A 27889-nucleotide genomic window follows, 5' to 3' on the forward strand; every position below is an offset into this window, starting at 1 on the left:
GCTACAAAATTTGTTGTATCTCACGCCATTTTCTTATGCAATGTGTGAAGAATGTTTCCTGAATTGATTTTTTTTTTTTTTGACAAATTGAAAAATGTTGTAGTGTCTATTTTGAGGTATCTAATATTATCTACAACTACAAGATTTTGGTAGTGGCCTCAAAATGAAAATAATAAATGTTGAATTAAGAATGTTACATGAATATCTCAGAATACATTAGTAAGATAAACAACTAGTGTCTTCAGTATAAAACAAACTGTCCATGCACACAAAAAGGCATGTATGATCTGCCAAAATTTCACTCTTACAAAAACTTTCTTATTTAAAATCTTAACCATATAAAAGGGCAAATCAATGAACAACATAGTAGTATAGGAATCATATTCCAACTGATTTTGATGCCCCTTCTTTCAAGCATGGCCTCTTTTAAGATCAAAAGTTTCAAACGTGCACTTTGCTTTTGGAGGAGCTTTGCCTTTGCCTTTGATTAGCCAAAACCTTGGCATGACCTCCCATGGTCCCTCTTGCATCTTTATTTCTCTTAGTTAAGGATACATTGTTGTTCAGATCATGTATACTTCCAATTAATTCATCATTATCTGAAACCAAAATTCATGAAAATTATCATGTTTATACACATAACAATTTAGTAATAATCATATATAAAACGTACACATTAATTACCCTATCAATTTTTTAACGTACGTGAAAAAATAAAACATACACATTAATTACCCTATCAATTTTTTAACGTACGTGAAAAATACCAAAATAGACTTATATATACGGACAAATGTAGTATTACCGGGACTAGATAGGACTGCACGGGGGCGGATAACAGAACTAGCTTTTGCATTTTCTTTTGGAACAACCTCACCAGCTTGTTTGCTATTCTTCAATATTCCTGTGGAAGTTGAAATATCATCAATCGTTACTTCCTTTACCAATAGAAAGCAAAGCTAAATTGACATTAGATGTAGAATTCAACCTTTGGTTGAAGGAGTGAATCTTCTTGTTATTATATGTTGAGGAAAAACCTTTGTGTTTTTGGAAATCGATTGTTGACTTTTACTCTGATTCTCCTCTTCTGCATTCAAAGATTAACAATTTCATGTTTGAAGCCGATGCTGGCCGGAAAAGAATATTGCAAAGGTAAAAATTAGAACTTGAGATTCTCTCAATTTCGCAAAAAATAGAGATTATTGCTAAACCAAATCAAAAGCTCCATGTAGACAAATTACCTTCAAAGTGTAACGACTCAATGAGCTTCAAAAAAGCCAAAATTCCACTATCATTTTCAGGATAAACATAGTCTTCTTGCTCTGTGACCCTCACTTTCACTCTTGGATACACTTCAAAAAACAGCACAAGTTTAAGTTAGTGAGGAAAAAATTGATTAACACTTTAAGTTACTAGTTGTGTCTATATATTTGAAGGAAACTCACTTGAATATGTTGTTTGAAATAGAACTGATGTTGAAAATTGATAGAGGATAGTTGTAGAGTTGAACACTTGTTCTAGTTTATAAAGATGAGCCTCATACACATTTACAACCTAGCTATTGTTGGCCCTGTTAAATGAGTAAAAAGGAAGTAACAAAAAAGTGACAATGATGTTTCTTTGCTTAAACATCAAGTAGGTAAGATTGTTCAGATTACATGTGAGTGGCATTGAGTGAGAATTAATCATCAATTTTATAACATCCTATTAATTGAGCCTCAAATTTGGTTGAAAACATAACTAATTAGGCCTCAATCAAATATGATAGACTATGCTACTACCAATGAGAAGTAAGAGTTCCCCACCAATTTACTATAAGAAAGAGAAATCATATTTTAACATTAAAAATTTAATGTCAAATACGGTTTATAATGTGTTTTTCTACATAATCATAATAGACACATGTCTTAAACCTTCAACCAACATCAAGGCAATAATTTAACCTTTTGTCAATAAGAAAAGAAACATTGAACTCTTCTCGGCGGAAATTATAGGAGTGTTATTTGAACAACTATTTAGTTGATAATTTATGAGACAACTACAAAAAAAAAGTAAGTATTTGCATGAAAACCAAAGCAATAGAGAGATATGTGAGTATGAGAGATAAATTTATCACAAAATATGTTCAGATATCATTTCTCCAAAAATAATACCATTACAATATTTTCAAATAGCTCTATTGTAAGCCAACCAAATTATATTAAACTTATCACGTAAGCCCTTTTCCATAATGATGGATGACTTAAGCCACAAAATTAATTGCATGATGCAAAGGAGGCAAAGCAACTACTAAAACAAAACCACAATAAGACACTACTCCACAAGCCAAAAAAAAGGACATTCAAAAAAGATAATTCTTTAACACCCACCACCAACACATAGATGTGATTAATTCAAAAAATAAAATCACGTTTTATCAAATTGTATGTCGTTGGAAGAATCGGTGGCTTCATTATTTTGAAATAATTCAAATTGTACCTTTTTTTTTTACCTAATTCAAATTGTACATATAAGCCAATAATACTTTACACCACAAAACCTCTCTATCGGTTTTTAAACTTTGACACCATTTTTCTAGCAATTTATATAAATTGCGAACTCCTTACCAACCTTTTCATGCTTGCAACATGGTCAATTCAATGGACCTTCTTAGATGTTATAACATGTTCCTAAATGCTTCACATGTTTCTACTTGCTTCACATTCTCTAATTGTTGATATGTGTTGACGCATCCTAAAATGTCATCGAAGGACATGTTATTGTGCATCATCACGTCCCTAATGATTACATGCCATAAATACCTCATATGCTCATGCAATGCTCATTCATTGTCATATGTTTTATGTGTATAAGTCGTTATTGTTCGCACTTGCATTTTGTCTTCCATGATTCTCGATTACTCGTGCTTTGTTGTTGACGTGTGCACGTTTGCAAAAATACAATCGTTGCATGTGTCGATGATCCATGCTCTGATTTAAGTGATTTCAGGTGAGAAAGTGTTCATTGTCTTTAGTGTGGTTTAAATTGTTTGTAAAAGCATATACCTTAAGTACTCATTTGTATATGATTTGATTTGATTTGATAAACCTTTGAGAATTTAATTTAGGACTTTGTGATTGTGAAAAATGTGGCATCCTAAGCCTTATATATTTGAAAAGAAATTGTAATACTCATTTTAAAATCTGCCGCAAATCTTTTTCGAAACCAGTCTATTTTGCAAAATATTTTAAATTGGAGGTTAAGGGTGTTCCATGTATATCAGAGAGTAGAGACGAAGTGGAAAATATTTTTGATGACATAAATCAGGTACGGAAACACTTCTCGCCTCACAATGTTGACATTCCTACCATCATGTAAGTTTAAAAGAAAAAGAAAAAAAACAAACTTCATATTGAAAGTACTTTAATCCACAAAAGTAGTACCTTTTAACTTAAAACTTTTTCCTTAATTAAATTTTGCCCCAAATCTTAGAAAGACAAAATTGGTTACACTTTTTATTTTGGATTTGATTTGATTGTATTATTGTAAATCAAATCACGTCAACTAAATATCATAATTTTTTTTACCATAAATTATTTTCTTTCATTTTTATTTAAAAAAAAAATAAATAAAAATCTTTTGCAGCAAGGCACATCACAAAATAAACACTACGTTCATCAGTAGTAAATAAAAATCAGAAAAGGGGCAAAACTAAACCCTAGTTCTTTCTTTCTTCCAATCTTTGCGATTTCTCTTCTGTTATTCCGTTATGGCGACTGTAGCTCGAAGAGGCGGTATCTCTCTACCTGCCAAACCATCCGATTCCTGGCTCACCAAGTTCTCACGCACTCCCGCCGTCACCTGGACCAAGGAAACCGCCGCCAGTACCTCCGTCGTCGTCGGAAAACTCCTCAAAAGCACCGGTAAAGCTGCTTGGATCGCTGGAACCACCTTCATTGTCCTAGTCGTTCCTCTCATCATCGAGATGGATCGCGAACAGCAGCTTAACGATCTTGAACTTCAGCAGGCTAGTATTCTTGGTACTCCTCCCAAGTGATCTTCGTCGGTTTCTTGATTTAGGGTTTGATATTGAAAACAGTGTTTATGATTTGAATAATTCTATGATTTTGTGTATTTTTAGACTTAGTTTAGTGCGGAATTGTTGATTTGATTGATTTACATAATGCTAATTACTATAATAATGATCTTATGTGAATCTCTGTTCTTCTTTTGAATAATGCAATATGATCTATCTTGTTGGTTAAACAAGTTTATTTAAGCATTATAACGCATGTTTCATCTTCAATTTTATTGGATTGTTTTTTGTAAACGCTTTTGTAGTTTATGATGTGGTAACTTAGTTTGGATATAATGCATGGGTTTGGGGTTGAATCCAGACAGGACATGTGATAAAAGACTTTCTTGTGACATATTGAGACATGGCCCCGTTTGGATAAGTAGCTTATTTACAACTTATAGCAGAAGCACTTATTATGATAAGCACTTGTGTATAAGTATACCTAAGCTATTTTTATAGCAAAAAATAAAATAAAGTTAAGTTATTTTGTGCATATGCTATAAGCTGTTTTTATAAGCCATATTGGAGAATTTATGAAAAATGTCGGAAGTTTTCATAAGTTCTCCCAAAGAGTCTCGTAAAACGTATGTCAATAGATAAACTCATAAGGTATTTGGATTAAGTGAATTTGTGCCGGGAAAGTCATGGTTACTTAAGTGCACTTAAGTGTATTTTATGAAAAGATAAATGATTGTTGAGAGAGAGAAAGAGCAATGTAGTCATCGTGACTTTCTCCGCCTTAAAGTTGGCAAATTCGGATCCTCAAATAAGTCAATCCAAACATACCCTACATGAAGATTGCATTCTTCTATGTAAATTGCAATGGTGCTGTTAAACTATTATTTCTCTGCATAGTAAATAAAATGAACTTGTGGTTGGGTTTTGTACTTTGTGTGATTATCTTTAAACAACTCATAATGAACACTACTTCAATTTGGTCCACCGCCACATCTTCCACCGGTTTGCACAGGCACTATATTCTGATACTCTGCATCTTGTTAACTTGTTTGCTCCAAACTCAATCTGTACAAACACTTCAATTTTCATATCTCAGTGTGAACATTCTCATATAGATGGAATATATGGGTAAGGGATGAAGAGTATATACTGAACAGGATTCTTATTATAATCAAAAGTACTCTGAGAATAACATTTGCACTGTTGGTTACAAGAAGCTAACACAACCTCTAGGAATTATGGAATATAAAAATAGTTATATAATTTTAAGTTAAATATTTTGGTAACAATTGCATAATCTTAATCAACATGGATTGTCCCACAACTCATGATCTTTTTTATTGTATTGTATCTATTTTAACATTTAAATGAATGAAATTTATGTATGTCCAAAAAAGAAATGGATGCACCACAACTCACTAAGAAATTGCCTAGCTGTACGAAGACGTTGCAAGGAGTTGTTAGCTTCTAGCTAAGTCAGATTTTTAGCGCGATGAACAACTCAAGAAAACACAAACCTCTCAATTGTGAAAACACAAGTTTTTTTAAAAAATATCCGATTCCCTTGGAGATTTCAAAAATTACATATACTAGATCGCCGACCCGTGTGCTATCGCACGGGTCAATATGAACTCAATAAATTAAAAATTTAGGAGTTCAACATTACATGAAAGACGATAAATTAAAACAATGTGAAATCCTATAGCTATATTATCTAGGATAAGTATGGTTTATAATTAATGTTTTGCAATGATCATGCTTGTAGATAATGGTAAACTAAACATATTTAAGAGTCACTTGGTGTTAAAAGAATTAGTATTAAATCCAATGATGCCTTAAAGCATTGACTTGTTGGCATTCATTATTCTTCGGGTTCTTTCTTTCACAATATAACTTTGGAACAAAATCATGTATAAATCAAGGATCAATACATTACATGTTGAGTACGTATAATAACCTCATAAAATAAGCGTAAAACTGCAAAAATAATTATAATGATTGTAGATCTCACCCACCTTAATGAAAGCCATCTAAGAACATAATCAACCCATGTGTGCTCTTTCATTTCTACAGGGTATAAATGTTGTGAAGTCAACAATATAGACTTATCTATTTATTTAGAAAGTAGCCCCAATTGAAGAAATATTGACAGATGGGATGATAGCTGAGCACATGTTCTAATGACCACCAAGATTAGAACAAATTGCTTGCTACAAACCTGAGTATGACCATTTTAGTCCAAAAATATCATATTACCTGCAGTCATAGCTCTTCTAAAATCAATACATTAATATGCAGGGTTAATATGCACATCGGATTCTCTTATATGCCACATACAGAGTTCAAAGAATTGGGTTTAGCTACTATGACAATCATATGCTGTAATGGAAATTTATAGAACGATAATATAATCATCACAGGCCTGTCTTATGTGAGAACTGAAAACAAATGTATAGATCTTTTACAAACGTGATTTCGCAAAGAAAGGATAACTCTTACATTAAGACCGTGTAATGTTAGGAAACGATTGATGGTATCATCATCAAGAGTTAATTTCTTCACAGTAAAACTCTGCCAGTTGAGGAACAAATTTGCGTCACTAACTTCCACCTTAAATAGAGCACGTTTGTCGACGAAGAACAAATAGAAAGGGAAGAACAAAAGGCTATCTTTTTGAAGAAAAAATATAGAAAAGAGTAATCTAAAAGTTCATGGAAAATGGGCAAACAAACATGGTATAAGAAAACAATCTCCAATCACAAAAACAAACTTTTGCAGAAGATTATTGCAGAGGAGTGTGAGAAAATGAGTCATGAAGTAGAAGAAGAAGTGGAATTTGAGAGAATGAGTCATGAAGTAGAACTTGAAAAATGAAGAGAAACTTGGAAAGCGGTCACCGATTAATAATTGTGACAATTTTCCAATATGATAATGAAGAGACAAAAAATTTAAAAGAGTAGAAAACAACTCTCGTAAGTTGGAATGAATTAAATGCCACCGATTTCTTAATTATTTTTTTAAAGGAAAAATTCGAAATTCAAATTGGCATGAATTTAGGAGGGAAATATTTTTAGGGTTAACCTGATTAGCATTTAATGCAGCAAAATTAGAGGCAAATTTGTAGGGTTTAGTTGTTGCATCCCGTAACAACTTTTAAGAATAAGGGATAAAGAAGCAAGACAACAATTACATTGTAAAATATCCCACGAATTGGTAAGTAACAGTGCCTAAATATAGTGAGACTGCCACACTAATGACTAGTTAGTGTAACTCCTCCCAATTAAGTCTTAAGTGGCTCATTAACAAAGTTTTCATGCAATTTCTTCAAAAAAAAACTAAAAAAAGTTTTCATTCAAATGTCCAAGATACTTTCCAATGCAGTTGTTCTTATTTGTTTTATCGAGTGATTATTCTTAATTGTAGACGATTCTCTAAGCTTTCCGCACGTCAATGGAAGCATAATGGAGAAGAGTCAAATATATTAGATGTTTTAGACATCTAGAAGTCTTGATAGTTTTGTAACCTCCATAGCCCATCTCATCAAGAGTAGACAGAGCCAATTAATAGGGATGTTAAAAAACCATCAAGAGTAATGCTCTTTTTTTTTTTTTGGCACCAAGAGTAATGCGAGTAAGGGGTTTGCCTTTGACTAGTAAAATTAGCAAAGTATACTCTTTTCTCTTCCTCATATATTTGTGAGATGATTTGGGCAGCAAGTTTCAGAAATCAAACACTCACAACATAAAATAACTCTATTTTTGTTGCTAAAACTGAAGATGGAGATCGTATGAAATAAACTTTTTCAAAATATTCTAATATAAATTCTATTCAACGACAATGTGCAATATTTATTAGAGCAGACGACGTGAAGGATCAAATCATCGGTGTGAAGTCCACACCTCATAGTTTCTGCTCATAAGGTACACATCATTTGTTCATACATGAACACCTAGTAATTAAAAGAAAAAACATGTGAATTATAATCTCAATTAAACAAACGTTGGCTTATATTTTGATTCCTTTGTAGTTATATACATTCTGGTAAAAGAATGAAATGGATCCTCTCATGTGTAATTTACACATGCGATAGTAAAGTGTGATCTCTCACCATTCATTAAGAGAGAGAAACTCATAAAAAATTTAAATAAAGTAAGTTTGAATGGTGCTAGATTAAACTTTACCCTCTCATTTACAATTAGTACACTTGTGACAATGACGAGAGTGTCTTCAACTTCCTCTATTTATGTCATCTACAAGATATTAATAGTGCTCCAGCCATCGGACACCATTCATGTTCATTGCAACGGGTTTAGAGAACTCAGAATTGACTAAATGTTGACCCCATTACATCTAGTTAGAGGGAATTCTGCTATCTACATTTACGTTTAAGATAGAGTTTAATCTAGTGTTTTTATATTCCAGCTTCTTCGTAGGAAGGAAAGATGAACAACTAACTATCAATAATCAACTCAAACTTTGACATCTCTTCCTTTGTGTGACTCTACTACTACTTGACGGTCTAACCCAAAAAAAATGAGGATAGATACAATTTACAGGTTACATAGGGTACTCTAGGTACTCTTTTCTACGGATAGAAAATTTGGAACTAACAAGTCTACATTGACATACACTTTAAATGAAAAAAACAACAGAAATATATTTGTACAACTATTTTGTAACAATTTTGAAATAATATTTTTACAATTATTTTATGACAACTTTTTAAACAATTATTTTTCACTCACATTGTGTTTTTCATTTTTTTCTCTATTGTTTTGGTGTTCTTGTCAATATCTACATTTCTTTATGGGTCAAGCTAACTACTGTCCCCGCCAGACACGGATGCAAGTAGAGCACATTGGGGTCAGCTGACCTCACACCTAGCTTTTTCAACCAATAATACTCCCTCCGTTTCAAAATGAGTGTCGCTTTAGGCTTTGGCACACAGATTAAGAAATGGAATGAAATAATCATTGGATATAATGCTTTTACTAAACTGTCCTTACTTTATTAGAAAAAGACAAACTTAAAGTTGCATTGAAAATTGTGTGAGAGAAAAGTTTGAGAGGGTAAAGTTGGAAGAAAAAAATTAAAGTTGCATTGGAAATGTAAAGCGACATTCATTTTGAAACAAATTTTTTTAGCTAAAGCGACACTCATTTTGAAACGGAGGGAGTAGTATTTTTCTATGTTGACCCCACTTTAACTATTATCTTGCCCACACATAATGACATAACTCAGTTAATACACTAAACATATTATACTCTCCTATAAACTAATATTATATTGAATGTATTAAAATAGTTATATCTTGACCAAAAATAAAAAAAAAATTAGTTATATTACTAATTTACTTTATATGTTGGAAAATGGTTCACTACTCGTTAGGCTTTAAGCCTTTAACTTGACCTTTGGTTTTTAATTAAAGGAAAAAAGAAAATGCCACAAAAAAAAAAAAAGATATAAAGAAAATTGGTATTCATTGTCTAGTGGAAGACGAAAAGTTTAAAGACTTTGTAGTTGTATGTTACCCACTTACAATACCAAGTCACAATCTAAATCTCAAGGCATAAACTAGAAAAGGTTTCAAACTTGCATCATTTTTAAGTTGAGGTATTTTATCAAGTGATTGACAGACAACCTCAAGAGCTTAACAACAGATTTACCATGGTGAGTATTGAATTGTTTATTTGCACGCGAAAACTGCAATTGTTGAAAAGAGTTTCTCTTCTATGAATTTTGTGAAGCATCAGATGCACAACCGTATGCAAGATGAGTTTTTTGAATCATTGTCAAATAACATACATATAGAGTGATATATTTGCTAATGTTGAAAATGAAAAGAAAAAAAAATCCTAAACACTATCAAAATATGGAGTTACGAATAGGACGATTATAATTCTTCGATATTAAAATGTCTTTAGTTTTTGGATATACAATGGTATAATTATTGTAGTCTGCAATGTTTTGCTTAGTAATAATGACTTCATTATTTTATTTGTCATGAATTTATAGATTTTATGATAAATGACTTTGCCCACACTTATTGAAATTTTTGGATCCGTCCCTGATCCATGGGACACTAGTTAAGAAAACAAAAAAAAAAAAATGTATGTTTTGTATTGAAAACAACATTTTCTACACTTTTAAGTATTTGATTACACAAATTCCAAGAAATTCTTATTATACTTTTTCATAACTAATTTTTCATAACTAGAACCTCAGGGGCGTTGGCATTTTCCTTTCTTTATATATATATATATATATATATATATATATGTGTGTGTGTGTGTGTGTGTGTGTGTGTGTGTGTTTGTCCCATAAGTTATCATAAAAGTAGTTGTTCAGATAACATACCTTAAAAAACAAACAGGGATGTTCATGTCTATTGAAAACAAATTAAGACAAAATTCTAACACCAACCATGTTTTATTCTTTAATTGTAAAAAACATTAATGTGCCCAAGTGTGTCACGATCCCAACATATGAAAAGTTCACATGACTTGAGCCTTACCAGTACTACCTTTTAGCGGCAAAAACAAAGGTCATTAGGATTCATCGAACATAGTTCACTTCACTTTACACTTGATAAAACTACTTGTAGTGACAAAAACAATCGAGGTCACGACTTCAAATCAATAACTACAGCATTTTGCATCAAGGTAACTTAGTATCTCATCATCTCATTAATGCATTCAAAAGATTAATGATACAGTGCTAGCGTTAGCTTCTGCAATAATCCAGACAAACCCGAAAATTAGTACACAGGATATACAAGTGGTGATCCTTGTAAGAACACCATTACAAGTCATATATTGTTTAAAAAATGCTTCCTCAAGGTGTGCCAGACATAACAAAATATGGACTCTTGCCTCTACAGTTGCAATACAAAGAATCCAAGATCACCACACCTAACTACGCGACTCAAATTTACATCCCTATCCAGATTCAATCTCTGAGATACATCTACAGTTTACATAGGAACCTTGGTTTCTCCAGACCTGTAAATTGAATGACAGACATCAATTTCATGATATAAACAGACGAACCGTGAGCCTAAAGAAACTAAAGTTATGTACAATGACAAGATATTATTTTCAACGTCTTTGACTGCAAAGTGAACAACATACATTCAAAAAATGCAAGTATCACAAATCCATAACCATAGGCCTAAAGTTTGCAATCACTAACCTTGCTTCCTCCAACTTCTCGACCAGATCAAGCATAGCATACATAATCATTTTCTTCACCTTTTACCAAAAGAAGCAGCAATCAGATAAAAAAAACAATACACAAAATATCAATAACAATCTTTTGATATGACAGGACAAGTATGATACAGTAACATAGGTTCTGAAATAGGTAGAAAATCAAAACTTTTAAAATTCAACAAGTAAAAACAGTTGGATGACAATTAATATGTTAGATTACAATTACTAGAGTGACTTAGTTAGCACCTTGTGGTTTAGAATCAAGACGTAAAAAAATGTTTGAATTAAGCAATTCGAATCAAGCAAATGTGAATAGTATGCTTGAACCAGTTCAACCTATTAGTGTTTGAATCTGGACAAACGCAACATGACAGTGACATCACTAGGTGTAACTGAAAGCTAACAACAGTCCAAATTGTTCCAATAAGCCAAGCCCAGATTCTAAAACAGCTATTGGGCTATAATGAAATCTAGTTGAAAGAAGCTAATAACAAAACAGGATATGCAATATCTCAATATTGGATAAGTGTATAAACAGCATAATCAAATCAACAAATGTAGCATGGAATATACCTCCAATTTGTCCTCTGCAGACTTGTGATTTACTGGAAGTTTGCGGAATTCCTCTGTCAAACGAAAGCACTCGCCAATATTTTCAGGAGAGACAAAATCAAGTGCAACCTTGGTGCATGACTGCAAAACGGTGATGCACATTATCATTGACATTTAGACATATTTTTCGAGCATTAGAAAGAAAAGCAACAAAGACATAACAAGTGAGCTAGTGATAGATAATTTAGGCAATTCGTATGAAATTGTAGTGAAGATTTTCTTTCACGGTTGGCACCATTCAAGAAAGTTTTTTTTTGAAGAAGCCACCATTCAAGAAAGTTATTCCGTTTGATCATCTATTTTAAATCATGTAACTCTACTCCCAAGAATATCAGTCCCCATGAATATACTGATGGGAATCACAGTCTTGGGTTGTAACCTATATGTATTCTCTCTCTTCTGTCTTTTACCTAAAACTCACAACCGCAACATATACACTTTGTGGCAAACAAGGAAACATTACAAGCTAGAATGAAAACAAATCCATAATATATGTATGTTATACCTTCAGATTTCGGACTTGGTGGGGACAACCAGCTGGAATGAAAACAGCATCTCCCAGCTTCTGAACAAAAGTCCAGGGTTCAATTCCTACAAGTCAATGTTGAATTGTCAACAAAATGACACATGTCAATTGATCAATACTGCTCAAACTAAACAATATAAAAAAACTATAAACATTATTACTAACCATACTCCTCCTTAAGCCTCTTTTTATGCTCGATAGTCAAATAAAACGTCTGATCATGGATGGGGTGAACAACCTACAATATCAAAGAAGGTGTTATTCAAGAAATTAAATACAAATAGAGTGGACGACCATCAGTCTTCCTAGCCATCTACATACAGCAGGCCCTTCGTCTGTCGAGTGAACTTTTAAACAGTAAAACGAATGATATTAAGATTATCAACTCAATGGGTGACTATAAGACATTTCCTGCATATCATATGTTTCAATATTGCTAACTACATCAACATAATTCCTTATTCATGTCATGACGGTACATATTCAAAACTAACTAATCACAAGTATTACCAGCAGCCCCTGAACTTATGGTGGGAGACTGAGTGAATGCAGGTGGGTGATTTATCTCCATATCCCTGACCCAAAGACTGTCATGTATAACAATAAACTGAGCTGGAGATAGAGCCCAGGTAAGATACCAGCTCTGAAGCATGGGACTCCAACATTCAAGATGTACCCAAACCCGGTACTCGTGTGTAAGTACCAAGTATGTACCAAAAATTATTTTTCAAAAGAAAAAATTGGGTACTTTGTTTGGATACACATGAGTACTTCTTGGGTACCAGTATGTACCCACAACTCTGTTGCACCGACACTTTTGATTAATTGTGTGTGTGTCCGACAAGGAGAGATAGCATCAATTTTATCATGGTGTGCACTCCTAATATTACATATACAGTGACAATTATAGAGCATGTTACTGAAAGTAAAACTAACTGGGAGCAACAAAGTTTAGTTAATGACTCAAGTTAAAATGGGACATCCCAACAGATAATAGAAAATTATCTTAACTAATTTTACCTGCTTTAAAGGAGAGCAATGGACATGCCTGAACTCTCTGAAATGCTTCTTTAAATATTCTTCCAATTTAGGTACATCCTCTCTCCGAAAGATATCCCAGAGAGCACCGTCTAAAGAATTTCCCCCAACCAATAAACTATTTTCTTTATCAACTTCTTTGAGCTCTGGATCAACCACCTTTTCATCACATATTCCACTTCCATTTTCCACAAATCGAACACTATTTTGCTCGTATGAAGCCTTTATGGAAGAAGATGAATTATCAAGCATGTCAATCTTGGGCTCTCCGTCCCGATTATCACCATGTAGCTCCCTCTTGTCTTGCTCAAGGTGCTTTTGTGTCAGTTTTTTAATGGCATTAATGCCCTTAGAATCCAGCTTCACTTCAGCAATATGAGTCAACACATTTACCTAAAAAGCCAGATTAAACAAGAAACATGTTTCATTTTCCTCATAATAGAGTATGCATTCAAAGACACGAATCCAAAAAAAAAAATGAAGCACAGACAAAGAACTGGCCAGGAAGGACAATGGATCTGCTAATAAGTATAGGCATTGATCATATTTCAAGTCCAAAAGATACCTTATAAAATGATGCAGCTAATCATGAACAAATAAATAAATAAGAAAAATTAGCAGTAACCAAAACAAAAGGTAAGTAACACGTCAAAGTAAATTAAATTGAATATATAATCAAATGATAGTATTTTCAAAGAACACTACGGTGCAACAAGCAAAAAAGTAAGGCATGTACTTGAAACTACAAGGCTAACAGCTCATGGTGTAACAGCTTACAAAGGCATTGTATACGTCCTAAAAACTATGCACCTTTCAATATGATACTCAATTATAAAAATAACAGTAAACATAAAATAAAATATCATAAGACATTGTGGAAAAACCAATGCTAGAAAGACTATGAATTGAAGCATACTGCATCTGACATATCACAATGGAGCTTAGTCACAGAATCACCCCGCCCAAGCTCCTGAGCAAATCCATAAGCAATATATGTTTTTGGGCCCATGTCTGGCTGTAAAACATCTTTAGGCAACTTCACAGCAAGGTTTAGAACACCATTGAAAGGATCTGTATATTCTTTGAACGGCAAGGAAGATATGAACTCGGCACAATGACGGGGCAAACTTTCCTCAAATAAATTAGAAGGAGGCCAATCTTTCAGTTTCAAAACCTGAGGCCAATTAAGCCAGTCCAGGCGAGCCTTTGTGTACCCAGTAAAGAATTGGTGCAAATTAAGATCTCCCTGCATCAATCAACATCTCAGATAAAAATTGCAGAAATTACTGGCAACAGATAGACATGTCATGTAAAGGAAGAAAAATTATTAAAACTAAGCAGATAGAATTTACTTTAGTGTGACAAACTATATAGAAAGGAAAGAAAATGAATACAACTAGGGGATGCAAGGGCAACAAAAAGTACTTGGGTAGATCAAGCAAAAAGAACAGGGACACTAGAATACAAGAAATTGAGATAGTGCTGAAAGATAAGATAGTGAGAAATTGAGAGACACTGAGGCCTATGACTAAGAGAAAGATGAGAGAAGTTATAATTAAGGCTGTACAAATTACGTTCACGATATCTAAATTTGTTGATAATGTTGGGAAGTTGTTGCTGTTGTATATTTGCAGACAAATAGGACTTTAACCTTGTGCTGGTCACTCTTCATGACCCAGAGAGCAGACCATCTAGTCTAGACACGTTTTTTTAATAAGCAACTGTCCGCCAAAAATTAGTTGGAACAGTAACTTGGTACTCCAACATCTTTTCAAGACATTCATTACAGATATGAAGTATGACTTGAGTAATGAACAAAATTAAATACGTTTAAGTTTCTCTTAATCCCAAAAGGATGGAAATACCCAAATTCAGAAAACATGTATGAAATTCAACTGCACAAAAAATTGTAACTAAATTATTCCCTAAATAAAGTAAAATTATAGTAAATTCCAAATTTTAGCAAAGATCACAATACAAGCTCAAGATATGGAAATCGAACAAAATTCATGCTCAAGATTGAGAAATTGAACAAACCTCACACCAATCCAAGCAATCAATAGTTTTCACATCCAAAAGTGTTTTTTGCTTGGTATTACGTATCTGACGGAATGCACGCCACATGACAAACGGTTCCCAGCTTAAACCTGATGTACATTCAAGTACATTGCTGACAATTATAGGCTCCCCTTTGCTCCAGTGCCATTGAAAATGTCTTAAATCCTCATGACGTAGATTTACTGCCCTGGGACAGTATAAGAAGTTCTCACTGGAATCTTCACGAGAAGCTGCCTTCCTTGTGCTATTGTGTATGTCAGATGCATTCAAAACAGGCTTCAAACAAGAACACCTACTATCAGAAGTCTCCACCGCAACTTGAAGCTTAATTGTTTCTTCATGTTCTTTTGCTTTACATACTAACTCGGAGATGCAATTTTGTGGAAGTATGCTTCTCAGTTCAAGGAAACCATGATCACAATCATCATCGGCTTTTGGACAGGGAATGCTACCATCACTGTCTGCAAGCCATCCAGATCTTGACCATTCACGAATCTCGGGTTGGGCAGCAGCACGAGGTTCACTTTCATTTACTCTCTCTTCATTACCATTTCCACCATGCAGATAATCACGCCCTCGGAAGATAAACTCAAACTCGATTGGATCTGCACCACCTAGAAGCTTCCCACCACGAAGCTCGCAGCAACAAAGGAGACAAATGTCAAAAGAGCATTTTGTACAGCTTCTGTGGTAGTCAAATATTGACGTTTTGCAGTTGTCACTACAAAAAGTGTAAAGTCATTAACAATATAGAATTAGTATAACTGAAAAAACAAATATATATGAAATAAGCCCCTACCAGTACACACGCTCTTTTTTAGGGATATCTGCGGCTTTTATTTTTAGCTCAGAACGTGAGATCCCTGCAATGTTCATCCCAAAGACAAAAAAAAAAAAATTAACACATAATCAAAAAGAAGAAGAGAAAAAAAAGAATATATAAGTATAGTGTGAAGCAGGTTATCGATTATGTAAGTAATCCAAAAGAAAGAAGAAGAGGAGTAAAGAAACAAATTAACTCTAAAATAAAGAGTCAAAACCATGAAGCATGAGAAAAGCAACACACATTAATAAAAGGATAGATAGAAAAAGCAAGAAGAAATGAATTGCAAGAAGTGAGACTCTTGGAGGAAAAATACCTTGTCTCTTTGCTTCTATCTCCTTCTCAGCCATTTGTTCTTCATCCAATCGTCTTAAATACGGAAGAAGTATTTTCAGCATATACTTGGAGAGCTCAACCTCATGGTCATTCTTGGTTTCTGGCTTCTCTTTAATTGCCTGTAGTGAACCAGATTATCACATTTCAAATGTAGAATACAACAAATCACAGGAATAGTTAATCTATAAGGGGGAGAACTGACCTTGATAAGTGCAGGTGAGTCCAAGCATGCTTTGCAATTGCAATTACCACAGCATCCTGGACATTTCTTGGCAATGTCCTCCTCTTTCAAGTCAGGATACCTTCATAAGACAGCAAAAACATACACTGGTCAGAATGTCGTCATCCAAAATCCAAACCGATAATAAATATTTTTTTTAACAATATATTAATAATAATAACTTTATCCAAATATCCCTAAAATATCATGTTTTTCACCTCCTCAGCTGTTGAACCAGTCTCATTCAATAACAAGACGTTGTGTGGCACACTAGTGTGAGAAGAAGTCTTACATTGTTTATAAAAGTGAAGGTTGGGCACTCTGTGAGAGGATCCATAAACCCATTGCCTTAAGGTTTTAGGTTACAATGTGGTATCCAAACTCACTTGTGTGGTTGCTCTGAGCCCAATGTAGACAATCCCCAGACTCCTCTCATGACCCGACAATGGTATCAGAGTCAGGGTTCGACAAGGGATCAACCGGCTCCTTATATCGAAAGTTCAGGTCATGGGTTCCAACGGTGACTTTGACAATGGCGGTGCAAGTATAAGTGCCAGTGTATGTGGATGAAAGAACTTCCACTTGAGGGGGGGCATAAATGAATTGATAAACTCACACTTGAGGGGAGATTGTTCTGTAGCAAGTGAGAGGACCCTTAAACCCAATGCCTTAAGGTTTTGGGTTAAAGTGTGATGTCCAAACTCACTTGTCTAGTTGCTCTGAGCCCAATGGGGGTGGTCCCAAGGCTCCCCTCGTGACCCCACACAAGATAACCAACAAATAGGAAGCAAGTTAAACAGAATAAAACATAAGTTAAGGAAGTTGTAGTTGTACATACCAACTGTTAATACAGGGTATGCAAAATTTCTTCCGGTTGCATTCCGTGCATTTCACAACCCTGCCCTTGTCATTTCTTTTACATTGATGGCAATTAGTGTCCTTATTACAGACCAATAAGGACACATCTTCAATCCCCTGTTGATTGAGAAACAGTAACAGAACCACAATTACATACAACATGTAACTCCAAATTCAAACATAAATCTACAACATTAAATAAAAATTAGCAAAAAAGATCATATGATGTTACCATCTGTTGCTGTTCAATGCATTCAGGTTTCTCCCCCTCCTGAGCAGCATTGATTTCATCAGAAACACCGACACCAATTGCCACCTTCTTCTTCCTACCACGTTTCCCCTTAATCTTCTTCAGTTCCAGCTCCTCCTCCACATCCGTCAAGTAATCCTCATTCAACGATCTACTATTCTTCCTAGCACGCTCACTCCTTCTCACACTTTCGCCCTTTTCGGCTTCCTTCTCCATTTTTCTCTTTCTGCCACGTTTCTTTGCCGGAGGAGCGGCAGCATCAACAGAAGCTTCATCAGGAGCAGCTATGGTTTCTTGATTATCAGGAATGGATTCTTCCCCTGTGAAAGCAACTGTGTTGTTGTTGTTGTCTTCTTCCCCCGCCATGGAAAAATTCAAATGGAGAGAACAGAGTTGTTTTTGTTTGTAGTGTTTGAAAATTGGAATGTAAACGGCGGTGAAAGTAAACCCTAGCTAGATGCTGATGGGTTTCTTCACAGCTTTAAACATAATAAGGTGAGATTTTGCAAAACCTGAAATTAAAGACGAGTATGATACATTCATAATCTCGTAATCCGATAATAACGTTATAAACTTTGAAACTTCAAAATCTCGTCATCCGATAATAACGTTATAAACTTTAAAACTTCGAAATCTCGTCATCCGATAATAACGTTGTAAGTCTTGAAACAAGATATCTAATTGTTTTCCAGTGCACAAGATACTCATACTATATTTGGTTTGTTTTAGTTACTAGTGTAACTAGTAGAGTTGTGTTTATGTTACTCAAAGACAAGTCAACTACATTATCAACTAAAAGTACATTTAAGTACACAATCCATGGAAAGATATATTGCTCAGCTGATTTAAGTTGAGAAAAGGTGTTGAAGGAGTAAAAAAATCCTAAATTCAAACATGAAAAAGAAGAAAATATTCATATGTTGAGGCAAAATCTCTAAATAGTTTTAAAGATAACAAACTTTGATGATTAAAAGATTAATGGACTTTGATTAGTTTCTTGGTATTTAATATGTGTTTTTGAGGGATTAACTAAGACAGGTACTAAGTATAAATCAAACCAAGAAGAAAGTAATCAAAGAACATTAAAGTTTAAGAACCCAGTCAAAGTTCAGAAGGTTTGAAGATAGTTCAGAAGGTTGATCTTATGGTTTATCAAGAACAAGCTCATAAATGTATGAACAATGTCAAGAATATTCAAGGTTCACGTGACATAAATAAAAGTATTATGGCTTTGGATCAATCGAGGATTAAAGGCATTTATTTGGATAAAAGTTAAAATGCATATTCATTATTCATTAAAGACTTATGAACAAATGAAGTACAAACATTAGGAATATTCCTTTAAGAATATCATCCAAGATGTTATACATGTTACGCTTCATTGATGGTACACTGTTATGATTTGATTACATCAAATGAAATTCTTACAAATCATCCTAAGTGAAACAAATGAACATTATGAGTTCAAAAGATTCGTTTCAGTCACGTGTTTTATATGACATAAAGGTACATCAAGTACAAAAGCAAAAAGTAAGCTTAAGTCTTATTCAATAATAAGTAGACACGTATGGGAGCATGCCATGTACAAGATCAACAAAATCCCCTAAAACATGGGTATGAGGTGACAACACCACTTTCCTCTCTCATGCACAAGTTCCAAGACAGGTCTGCAAAGGCATGGGTCTAGAAACTCACTGAAGTTCATACGAAGAACAAAGTTCATAAGATAAACCCATAAATTCATCAGATCTTCATACACATGAACCTAGGAACGTTCTGAAGTTCATACTGATGAACCCAGAAACATTCTGAAGTTCATAATGTTGTTCCAGACTTTAAAGCGAAAGTTGTTGGACACGTTCTAACAACTACATGAGGTCAAGAAACTCTGCAAAAGGATAAGAAGACTCACTTTGAATATACACATCTAACAAGCATACTTAAACAACTTATTAAAAGTGTTTAAAGCTTCAAAGCTAAACTGATTGCACAAATCATCTTTCAAGATTCATAAAATCTTAAAGAGTGTGTAACAGTCCTCTCTTATCTTCTCAAAGATAATCTCTTTCCTCTTCTTCTTGTCCTAACTCTTTCAAACTTCCAAATCATTGCAAGAGAAAAATTCATCTAGCTTTAAGTGTGTTAAAGTGTTAGTTGAGTAAAAGGAAAAGTGTAAAGTCCTGAGTGATTAACAAGAAAAGTTGTAAGCATGTTGAGGCTTAGAGAATACAGATTGTAATTGTTCTAAGGGAACATAGTTGTAAGGTGCAAGAGTTGATAAGGTTGTCTCAAGCATCATAGTGAAAAATCTCACCTAAGGTGGGGACTAGAGTAGCCTATATTGCTGAACCACTATAATTTATTTGTGTTTTATTATTCTATCCTTATTCTCTTTACTTTCAAGATTCACATCACACACAAAATTATTTAACTTTAATATTTTGTTTTATACTAACACTTCAAAACGTTCTGAGTTATGTTTTAAATATGTTCTTCCAAATTTCAACTTGAGAAGTACCTTTTAAGTACAAAATTAAATTTTAAAAATGGTCACAATTCAAACCCCCTTTCTTGTGACTATTATATCTACTTCGTTGTGAGCACTTGACTCACCAAACAAACAACCAAGCAAAGACAAATTGACGAACCAATATTAGCCAAAATGAACCAAACTAAACCGGACAAAATCAAACCAAATTAAAACAAAACAAATAGAACCAAACTAAGAGAAATTCAAAAAAAACCAATGTGAACCAAATCAAACAAGACCAAACCAAAAGAACAATAAAGACATGTAGGAAGTATGCAAAACTAAACCCAAACACTCCAAAAGTCATAAAAACACCCCAAAACTCAAACAACCCACAAAGAGAGGATCGTAGACTCCAAAAAAAAATTCAAAAAAACCCACTTTGTCTATGCAAGATTTCCAAGCTCTTTAACCATTGCTTTACTGCCGCTTCATGAAATACCAAAACAAAAGGCAAATCAAGCAATCATAACTTGAGTGTCATTCTTTGATCTAAGACAACAAATCAGAGACAGAGGAAACAAAACTCTAGGTGACATCAGCATTCCCACACAACAACATCAAGATTCCCCCAAACTTCGTATACTGACCAACAAAAGAGAGATAATCAAATAAAGAACAACCAACTAACCAGATTAGCAAATGTGATGCGGTGACAAAGGTGATTTGCACATGTCGACCAACTACAAAAAAAAAAAACCAAACTAAATGTATCACACAATATTCCCAAAATTTTGGTTTTGGGAACTCCCCAGCGAAAACAACGAATAATTCAAGGAGTGCCAAACCATGCTCTTGATGGCATGTTAACAATATAGATAATTAGAGAGAATAACAAAGAGGCTAACAAAGACGGCTAGAGTCTCATAGAATACCAATAGTTCAACATTACAAAAAGTTATAAGAGAATATATAATAAAACTTAATGGACTCAAACTTACTAATATAAAGACTCAATAACTTAAGCTCATTACTTTATTATCCAACACCTACCCTCAAACTCAAGATGCATCAAAAAGAAACGTTACGCAAAAACATATTAAATAATATAAAGTTCTAACACACATTTCATGGCTTATTATGTTCGTGTTTGGTGTATTGTTTGATTTTGTCTAGCTTTGTAGACACCATGTTATTTACAACAAGTTTAAAGGGAAAATTGTGTAATTATGAGGATATTGTTGGTTGTCTAATCTTATGGGTTGGTTTAAGTAATGATAAGTGCCAATTTTCGGATTATTTACATGACACTTGTTAACTTGTTTTGCAAGTAAAAGAGGAAAGAACGAAAAACCCAATTTACTGTGAATTCCTACTATTTTAGTTATGGGTCAATTAAGCTTCTTTTACCTGCGCTCCTTCATATTTTTTAGGTTTAAGAGATTAATGGCGGAAATGACAAAGATTTTACTTAAATGGTTTAAAAGATTACCTGCGCTCCTTCCTAGTTATAATGGTTGTTGCTATGATAATTTCGCAAAGTTCGTTGACCTTAAAGCATGTTCCATTGCATAAAACACTGGCTTGATCAATGTTCATTAAAAGTATAATAGAAACTTCAACCTTTAGTCTCAGGCAATGGTTCAGTAAGCCTGGACATTTAATGTTATTGAAAATATCAAAGAAAAACCATTCTTCATGAACCTTAAAATCCTTAACGTATCTATATGGAGTGTAATGACTAATTTTTTTCTTCTCCAAAAATCAAAGGTAAAGTAAAAGAGGCTTCGAGTTTCTAATTTATGCACTATATTGGGATCAACAAAACCAACAAACGCCATTGATAAGTCAACATAATGTGAAATGCATAAATATGTTGGTATAGGCTACCTTGTAAAAAAAGAGGACTTTTATATCCACATGTATTTGGGGGGGGGGGGGGGGGGGGGGGGGGGGGTGGGTCAAAGGCTTAGTGGTGTTGCCTTAAGATCTTGGAGTGTGATAGGACCATGGTGCCTTGGGGGATTCCACATCTCTCGAGTGTGATTGGACCTTGGGGGCATCCACATGTCTCACGTTTGGTTGCCCATGGTGCCAATTTCGACGGGCTAGTCCATACTGATTTTTGCTAAGACTTTAAATCCCCCCCCCCCCCCTCCCCGGCACCACCACCACCACAATTTGTGGATGTGATTGGACCCCTCGAATTAATCGGTCCTTAATTCGGATATCGAGTTTTTTTTTGTTAAAAAAACTCAAAAGTAAAAGGTCATTGAAATTTAGAAGATAGCCACATTCTTATAAGACATTTGATAAGATCCTGACATTACTCATTGGTCCATTTGTTCTTGTCAATTTACTGTTTTAAAGATTTTCAGTTTAATGTAATAAGGAATTCAAGATTGAAGATTTCAAATCAAATTCATATAAATTTCAAAATATGGATTAAGCAAAACCAAGTAAAATTATTCATGATAAAATTATGAAATTGAGCAAACCAAAATCCCTAATTGATAATTATTTTTCAGTACATTGGATTTTCCCTTACATTACATTGCAATTTTGCAAACTAATGAGACTTATATGTTCCAAAGACTTGAACCTCTTGATGACTTGGCCGTTTTGATCACATAGGTTTCTTTTCAAGGAGAAGCAAAGTTGATGCTGCATCAATATCCGCACGAAGCTCTTCCAACGATGCCTTCACTTTTTTAAGTCCATCAAAATCAAGATCATCATAGGCAATAGGCAGTTTACCTTTGTCAATTGTCTCCACCTTCTTCAGCTCTTTCGTCACACCCATAAGTTCTTTGTCGAGCACTTTGATATTTCCATTTTCTGAAGGCTCGACATTTTGCCTCGATGATTCACCTTGTGTTTCACGAAGGTGCTCATTGATAAATGCCAAGAAGTGTTAATTTCATGTTGTATTTTATGCACTTTTTGTTACTTGCTTTGCAAGTTATTGAAGGAAAAGCCGAGAAATAAGTGTTAAATGCCTTATTACGCTTTATATATCTTACTCTATCTTTTTTTGCAGGAATTTTCCCCAAGACACTGAGCAAAGACCAAAAATCATGAAAAAGTGCAAAATGGCAGAAGCTGATCTAGGAGGCAGTAGCAACTCGCACTCAACTCGCAACTGCGAGTACCAATGCGAGCAACTCGCAACTGCGAGCTCATTTACTCGTAATTGCGAGTTAGGGCGGTTTGACCACTCAAAAGGTGACGTGGCAGCAACTCATTGGTCCAGAAGAAGCACTCGTAATTGCGAGTGAGGCTGCTCGCAGCTGCGAGCTCAAGCAGAACAGAATGCTATTAATAGCCCACTTGTTATTCCTTGAAGAGGATTATGAGGGATCATCTTAGATATTTTTAGGATCTTTTACTCTTAGTTTTTCTTAGCTTTTCATTGTAATATCTTAGAGAGAAATAGGGTTAGATCATATAGAGTGAGAGTGATTTTGGAAGTTGGATTCTTCTTCCTTTGTTGAGACATCACAAGGTGTAATGAATCCTTCCTTTTCAATCCATCCTTGCAAGGCTTCCATGACGATGTGTAGCTAAATATCCTTTGTTGGGATGAGAGGTACTTGATTCTTGCTAACATGTAATCTTTTGATCTTGCAATATATGGTTCTAGCAATTTATATTCAATATTGTTGTTATTCTTGTTGTTAATGCTTTCAATGAGATTCAAGATGATTTGGACACGAACTCTTGAATCTAGACCTAGAGTAGCAATCTATCTTAGGTTAACTTACTCGACATCTTTGGTAATCTTTGATAATCACTTTTAATCAAGAGTTTAATGCTTTCGGACATTTAGTCAGGATGGACACGGTCGATTAAGTTATCCAATCGTCTTTGTGATCGTTTAAGGGATTTGGACACGAATGTTTAAACGATACCTTAGAGATAATGATATCACTTTGGACACGAAGGGTATTGTAGAAATGATTGTGATAATTTTGTTTATAAAGCTAGAATTCGTATGGATCATTTGGTTATGTGTGACGCTTGGTTAAGGAACTCTACTCCTAACAAGTTTCAAGCCTTATTTATCTCAACTTTACTTTTGCAAGTTAGTTAATCTAGTTAGAATTCAAACAAACAAGCACTCTTAATACTTGGAATGATATTTGATGTTGAATTGTCCTTGATATCGCACTATTCCCTGTGGAGACGATACACAAATACTTATCTTGTTTGATGCAAAACTACTTCATCACTCATCGGCCACAACTTGAAAAGAGGGAGAACCGAAAGCAAATGGGTTACCAGCAGGGGTAAATCCAACTATACCAACTCTAGCATTACAAAGAATTGACAACTCATTTGCTTTCTTAAAAAGACCATTCTTTCTCTTAGAAAATGTGGCATACCTTGCATCTTTGTTCTCAACAAATTCAATAGCTATTTTTTTACGACCCATGATTCACAAACTTCTTTCTTGTTGGAAATAGAGGAAGAGATGTGATCGTATTTATAGAGGACGGTTATACTTTTTGACTTGAAATTAATAAATATTTGTATTAAATGAATTAATTTAATGTTGCTTGGACTGAATTAATATTTTGTGCGACTATAAATCATTATAAAAAAATAATGGTTTAAATAAGTTTCTCGTCCTTTTTTTGACCAAGAAAAAGTTAACTATTATCATTAATCAACCAATGTTCAATACAAGAAGGATAAGAATTAAAAATACGGTGACTAGCCCAAGAACAGGCCTCCCTAGCTAAAGTATGAGCATCCATGTTCGCTTGTCTCCTAACAAACTTCACTTCAAAGTTGGAATGTAAAAATAACTGATAAATAATTCTATAAACAATAGCATAGAATTCTGAATCACCACGGTCTGGAGACGATAGAGCTTGTGTAACGCCCACTTTTTCATAATTGTTATTTGAATTGATTTATTAGAATATTATGTGAAATATTATTAATATATGTTATATTGGTGAAATATATGTTAATAGTTATTAAATAGGTATTTTTCTAAGTTGGGGGAGAAATATTATTATTAGTAGAAATAATTAATTATTAAGGGAAAGAGTAGGACTGTGGTGAGAAGAGCAATTAGGGAAAGAATAAAATCAGTAAATGGGAAAGAAAAACATAACGCGTATAACTGAGAAAAGAGGAGAGAAAGCAGAGAAGTCAGAGAGAACCCTAATTGGACGAAGAACGCGACTGTTGGAATTCAGAAAACTAATCTAAGGTAAGGGTGGGATTCCTTTCAATAATTTTGATATGTAATTCTGAAAATTGGTGAATTGTTGTTCTTGAGGTTAGGGTTAGAGAAGTTATGATAATTGATGAATTATGATGAATTATGTTGTTGAATGCATGGTTATATGTTGTTTTACTTGCTATGTTGTATATAGAATCTGTAAACATTGTTCTAAATCATTTTGGGGGTTTGGGTGATTGAAAATTGGTTTTTAATAGTGATTCTTAAGCGAAAAACGCATTGATAAACTGATTTTTGAACTGCTGAGAAGCCCAAAATCGGCCACCGAATTGTCAAAATCGGCCACCATTTTCTGATCTAAATTTCCAGTTTTAGTTCTGGAAAAATCGGCCACCGATTTGTCAAAATCGGCCACCGATTTTCTGACAGGTCAATCTAGGAAATACTCACATTTTTCACCCATTTCTGTTTTGAATTAGCCTTCGGCGTAAACATGAAAGTTGTAGATAATTGAGTTAGCTTTCTAATGGATTTGGAGTGACTAGAAAATTATTTGTAGATTTTGAGTTATGATAAAAATAGTCCAGGTGGGTCTTCAGAAAACTTTAAGAAAACTTAGCATAACTAATCCCAAGTTAGTCCAAAAACTTATGGTTGGTTTCCCAACTTCAAACTTAAGTGTTAGTGATTTAATTGAGGTGTTTCATGGGTATTTGGCTTATGTTCTATTGATCAAAACTTAATTGCTATTGAAGGATGTTTTGAACCTTGAGATGAATGTAATTGATTTATATATATGTTATGTTGTTGATTTCCGTTGTTGACGTTGTTGTATCGTCTAATGTCGAAGTTGGGGAGTGTGTCATAATTGTTTTAGGCACATATGTTGTTGTTGTAGGTGTTGTTGTAGTTGTATGTTGATATACACTAGTTGAGTCCATTGCATTTAGAGTTGCGTTGTTGCATAGTTAGCGATGGGGGCTTAATGCCTGACAGGTCCTTTATGACCTTAGCGATGGGGGCTTAATGCCTGACAGGTCCTTTATGACCTTAGCGATGGGGGCTTAATGCCCGACAGGTCCAATTATGACCTTAGCGAAGGGGGCTTAATGCCCTGGTGGTACCACATGCATAACGAAGTTGTCTAAGTTGTTGTTGAGTTTGTCTAAGTTGTTGTTGAAGTTGTAGTCGCATTGTCGAGTTGTTGTCGTCGTTGTTGCATGGTCGAGTTGTCGGTGTCGTTGTGGATAATGTTGTTGTTGTTGTACCTTGTTGCTGAAAATAATTATGTTGTTGCTTATGTATTTATTTATATACATTACTAATGATGCCTGTTGTGATATGATTTGTTGTTTTCATTAATTTGATGAATTATATATTATTATTATTGGATAAGTTTCTCACCCCTTCTGCTTGAAAACGTTGCCCTTCGTATGGGTAACTTGCAGGTAATGATGGCTTGTAGGTTTGGTCGGCTCAAGTGTCTAGGGCTCTGATACATATTAGGATGGGGATTCGTCGCAACTGTTTTCGTTTTCTTCATTTCTTTAATGTATCATATTTTTGGTAAAAGACTTAATAATGGAGTTTATCGTTGTCGAAAATAATGTTGATTACGTTGAGGCCTTTGTGCCAAGATTTTCCCTTTATGTTGGATTTGGTTGAAATAGTATTTTCTAAAGAATTATTCCGCTGCAGTTTTGGAGATATTTTAAATGTTGATTTAAATAAATAGCTATTTTCTATTTATGAAATTTTGATTAGCAGTGTGACACTCCGTTGTATGGTTTACTCTGATTATATTAATTAATATTACGTTGTTGGGAGAACGGGGTGTTACAGCTTGCACCAGAGTAGCAGAGTCAGACTCAAAGACAACCCGGTCCCATCTATTCACTTCAGCAAAGTGAATAGCATCGAGTAAGGCTACTGCCTCCCCCTCCAAAACTGTCATATTTGCCTGTTGCCATTTCGTTTGAGCCCGAATAAATTGAATTCGGGAGTCTCTAACACAACACGCAAAAGATGTAAGATGGTTACGGTCATGGAACGCAGCATCCACATTGCACTTCAACCATGTCTCGCTCGGTTTCTCCCACACTGAGTTGTTACCTTGCACTCTATTCTGGCCGTGTTGCACAACCGGTAGTGAGGGATGTTTATGAACCTCCTGCCATTGCTGCCATGTATCTAATGCTCTCCTTCCAATGCTTGTTGAAGTATGATGATCATCATTCCAAATGACATCATTACGTGCAACCCAAATTTGCCAAAG

The 27889-nt window shown here is 34.3% G+C and overlaps 2 protein-coding genes and 1 pseudogene across 3 annotated transcripts; 1 reads left to right on the plus strand and 2 right to left on the minus strand.

Annotated features, from left to right (window-relative positions):
• Window positions 1-153: 153 nt before the first annotated feature.
• On the minus strand, window positions 154-1863 carry LOC146956282 (uncharacterized). Of its 2 annotated transcripts, none has more exons than XM_085728236.1 (5): window positions 1446-1863; window positions 1242-1352; window positions 989-1087; window positions 806-904; window positions 154-599 (listed from the first exon to the last, which is right to left on the minus strand). In XM_085728236.1, coding segments are annotated over exons 1-5 (468 nt in total). In that variant the 5' UTR covers window positions 1447-1863; the 3' UTR covers window positions 154-441. The 2 variants fall into 2 exon arrangements, with proteins under 2 accessions (XP_085584362.1, XP_085584365.1); XM_085728239.1 differs by having other exon boundaries at window positions 989-1084; window positions 1446-1579.
• A 1789-nt stretch (window positions 1864-3652) lies between these two features.
• On the plus strand, window positions 3653-4258 carry LOC146956283 (mitochondrial import receptor subunit TOM9-2 pseudogene; annotated as a pseudogene).
• A 6407-nt stretch (window positions 4259-10665) lies between these two features.
• On the minus strand, window positions 10666-18436 carry LOC146956284 (lysine-specific demethylase JMJ25-like). The gene is made up of 13 exons (XM_085728246.1): window positions 17930-18436; window positions 17678-17814; window positions 16822-16921; window positions 16600-16738; window positions 16260-16323; window positions 15440-16181; window positions 14319-14648; window positions 13385-13795; window positions 12530-12602; window positions 12344-12429; window positions 11800-11919; window positions 11207-11265; window positions 10666-11016 (listed from the first exon to the last, which is right to left on the minus strand). The coding sequence occupies exons 1-13, from the start codon at window positions 18311-18313 to the stop codon at window positions 10989-10991; spliced, it is 2673 nt and encodes an 890-aa protein (XP_085584372.1). The 5' UTR covers window positions 18314-18436; the 3' UTR covers window positions 10666-10988.
• Window positions 18437-27889: the final 9453 nt, after the last annotated feature.

Source organism: Medicago sativa, chromosome 1, assembly GCF_051527215.1.
Source record: "Medicago sativa cultivar Bolivia chromosome 1, Bolivia_mono, whole genome shotgun sequence".
NCBI lineage: Eukaryota > Viridiplantae > Streptophyta > Magnoliopsida > Fabales > Fabaceae > Medicago > Medicago sativa.

Bases quoted from the DNA above. Each gene is read 5' to 3' on its own strand.
- LOC146956282 (XM_085728236.1), bottom strand. The intron at 1,088-1,241 runs GTAATTTGTCTA...CTTTGAATGCAG, and splicing joins TGAGTCGTTACACTTTGAAG to AAGAGGAGAATCAGAGTAAA. The intron at 600-805 runs GTAATACTACAT...TTTTGGTTTCAG, and splicing joins TGCAGTCCTATCTAGTCCCG to ATAATGATGAATTAATTGGA.
- LOC146956284 (XM_085728246.1), bottom strand. From the start codon at position 18,313: ATGGCGGGGGAAGAAGACAACAACAACAACACAGTTGCTTTCACAGGG. The intron at 16,922-17,677 runs GTATGTACAACT...TGTCTTATGAAG, and splicing joins ATACCCTGTATTAACAGTTG to GTATCCTGACTTGAAAGAGG. The intron at 16,739-16,821 runs GTCAGTTCTCCC...GGTTCACTACAG, and splicing joins ACTCACCTGCACTTATCAAG to GCAATTAAAGAGAAGCCAGA.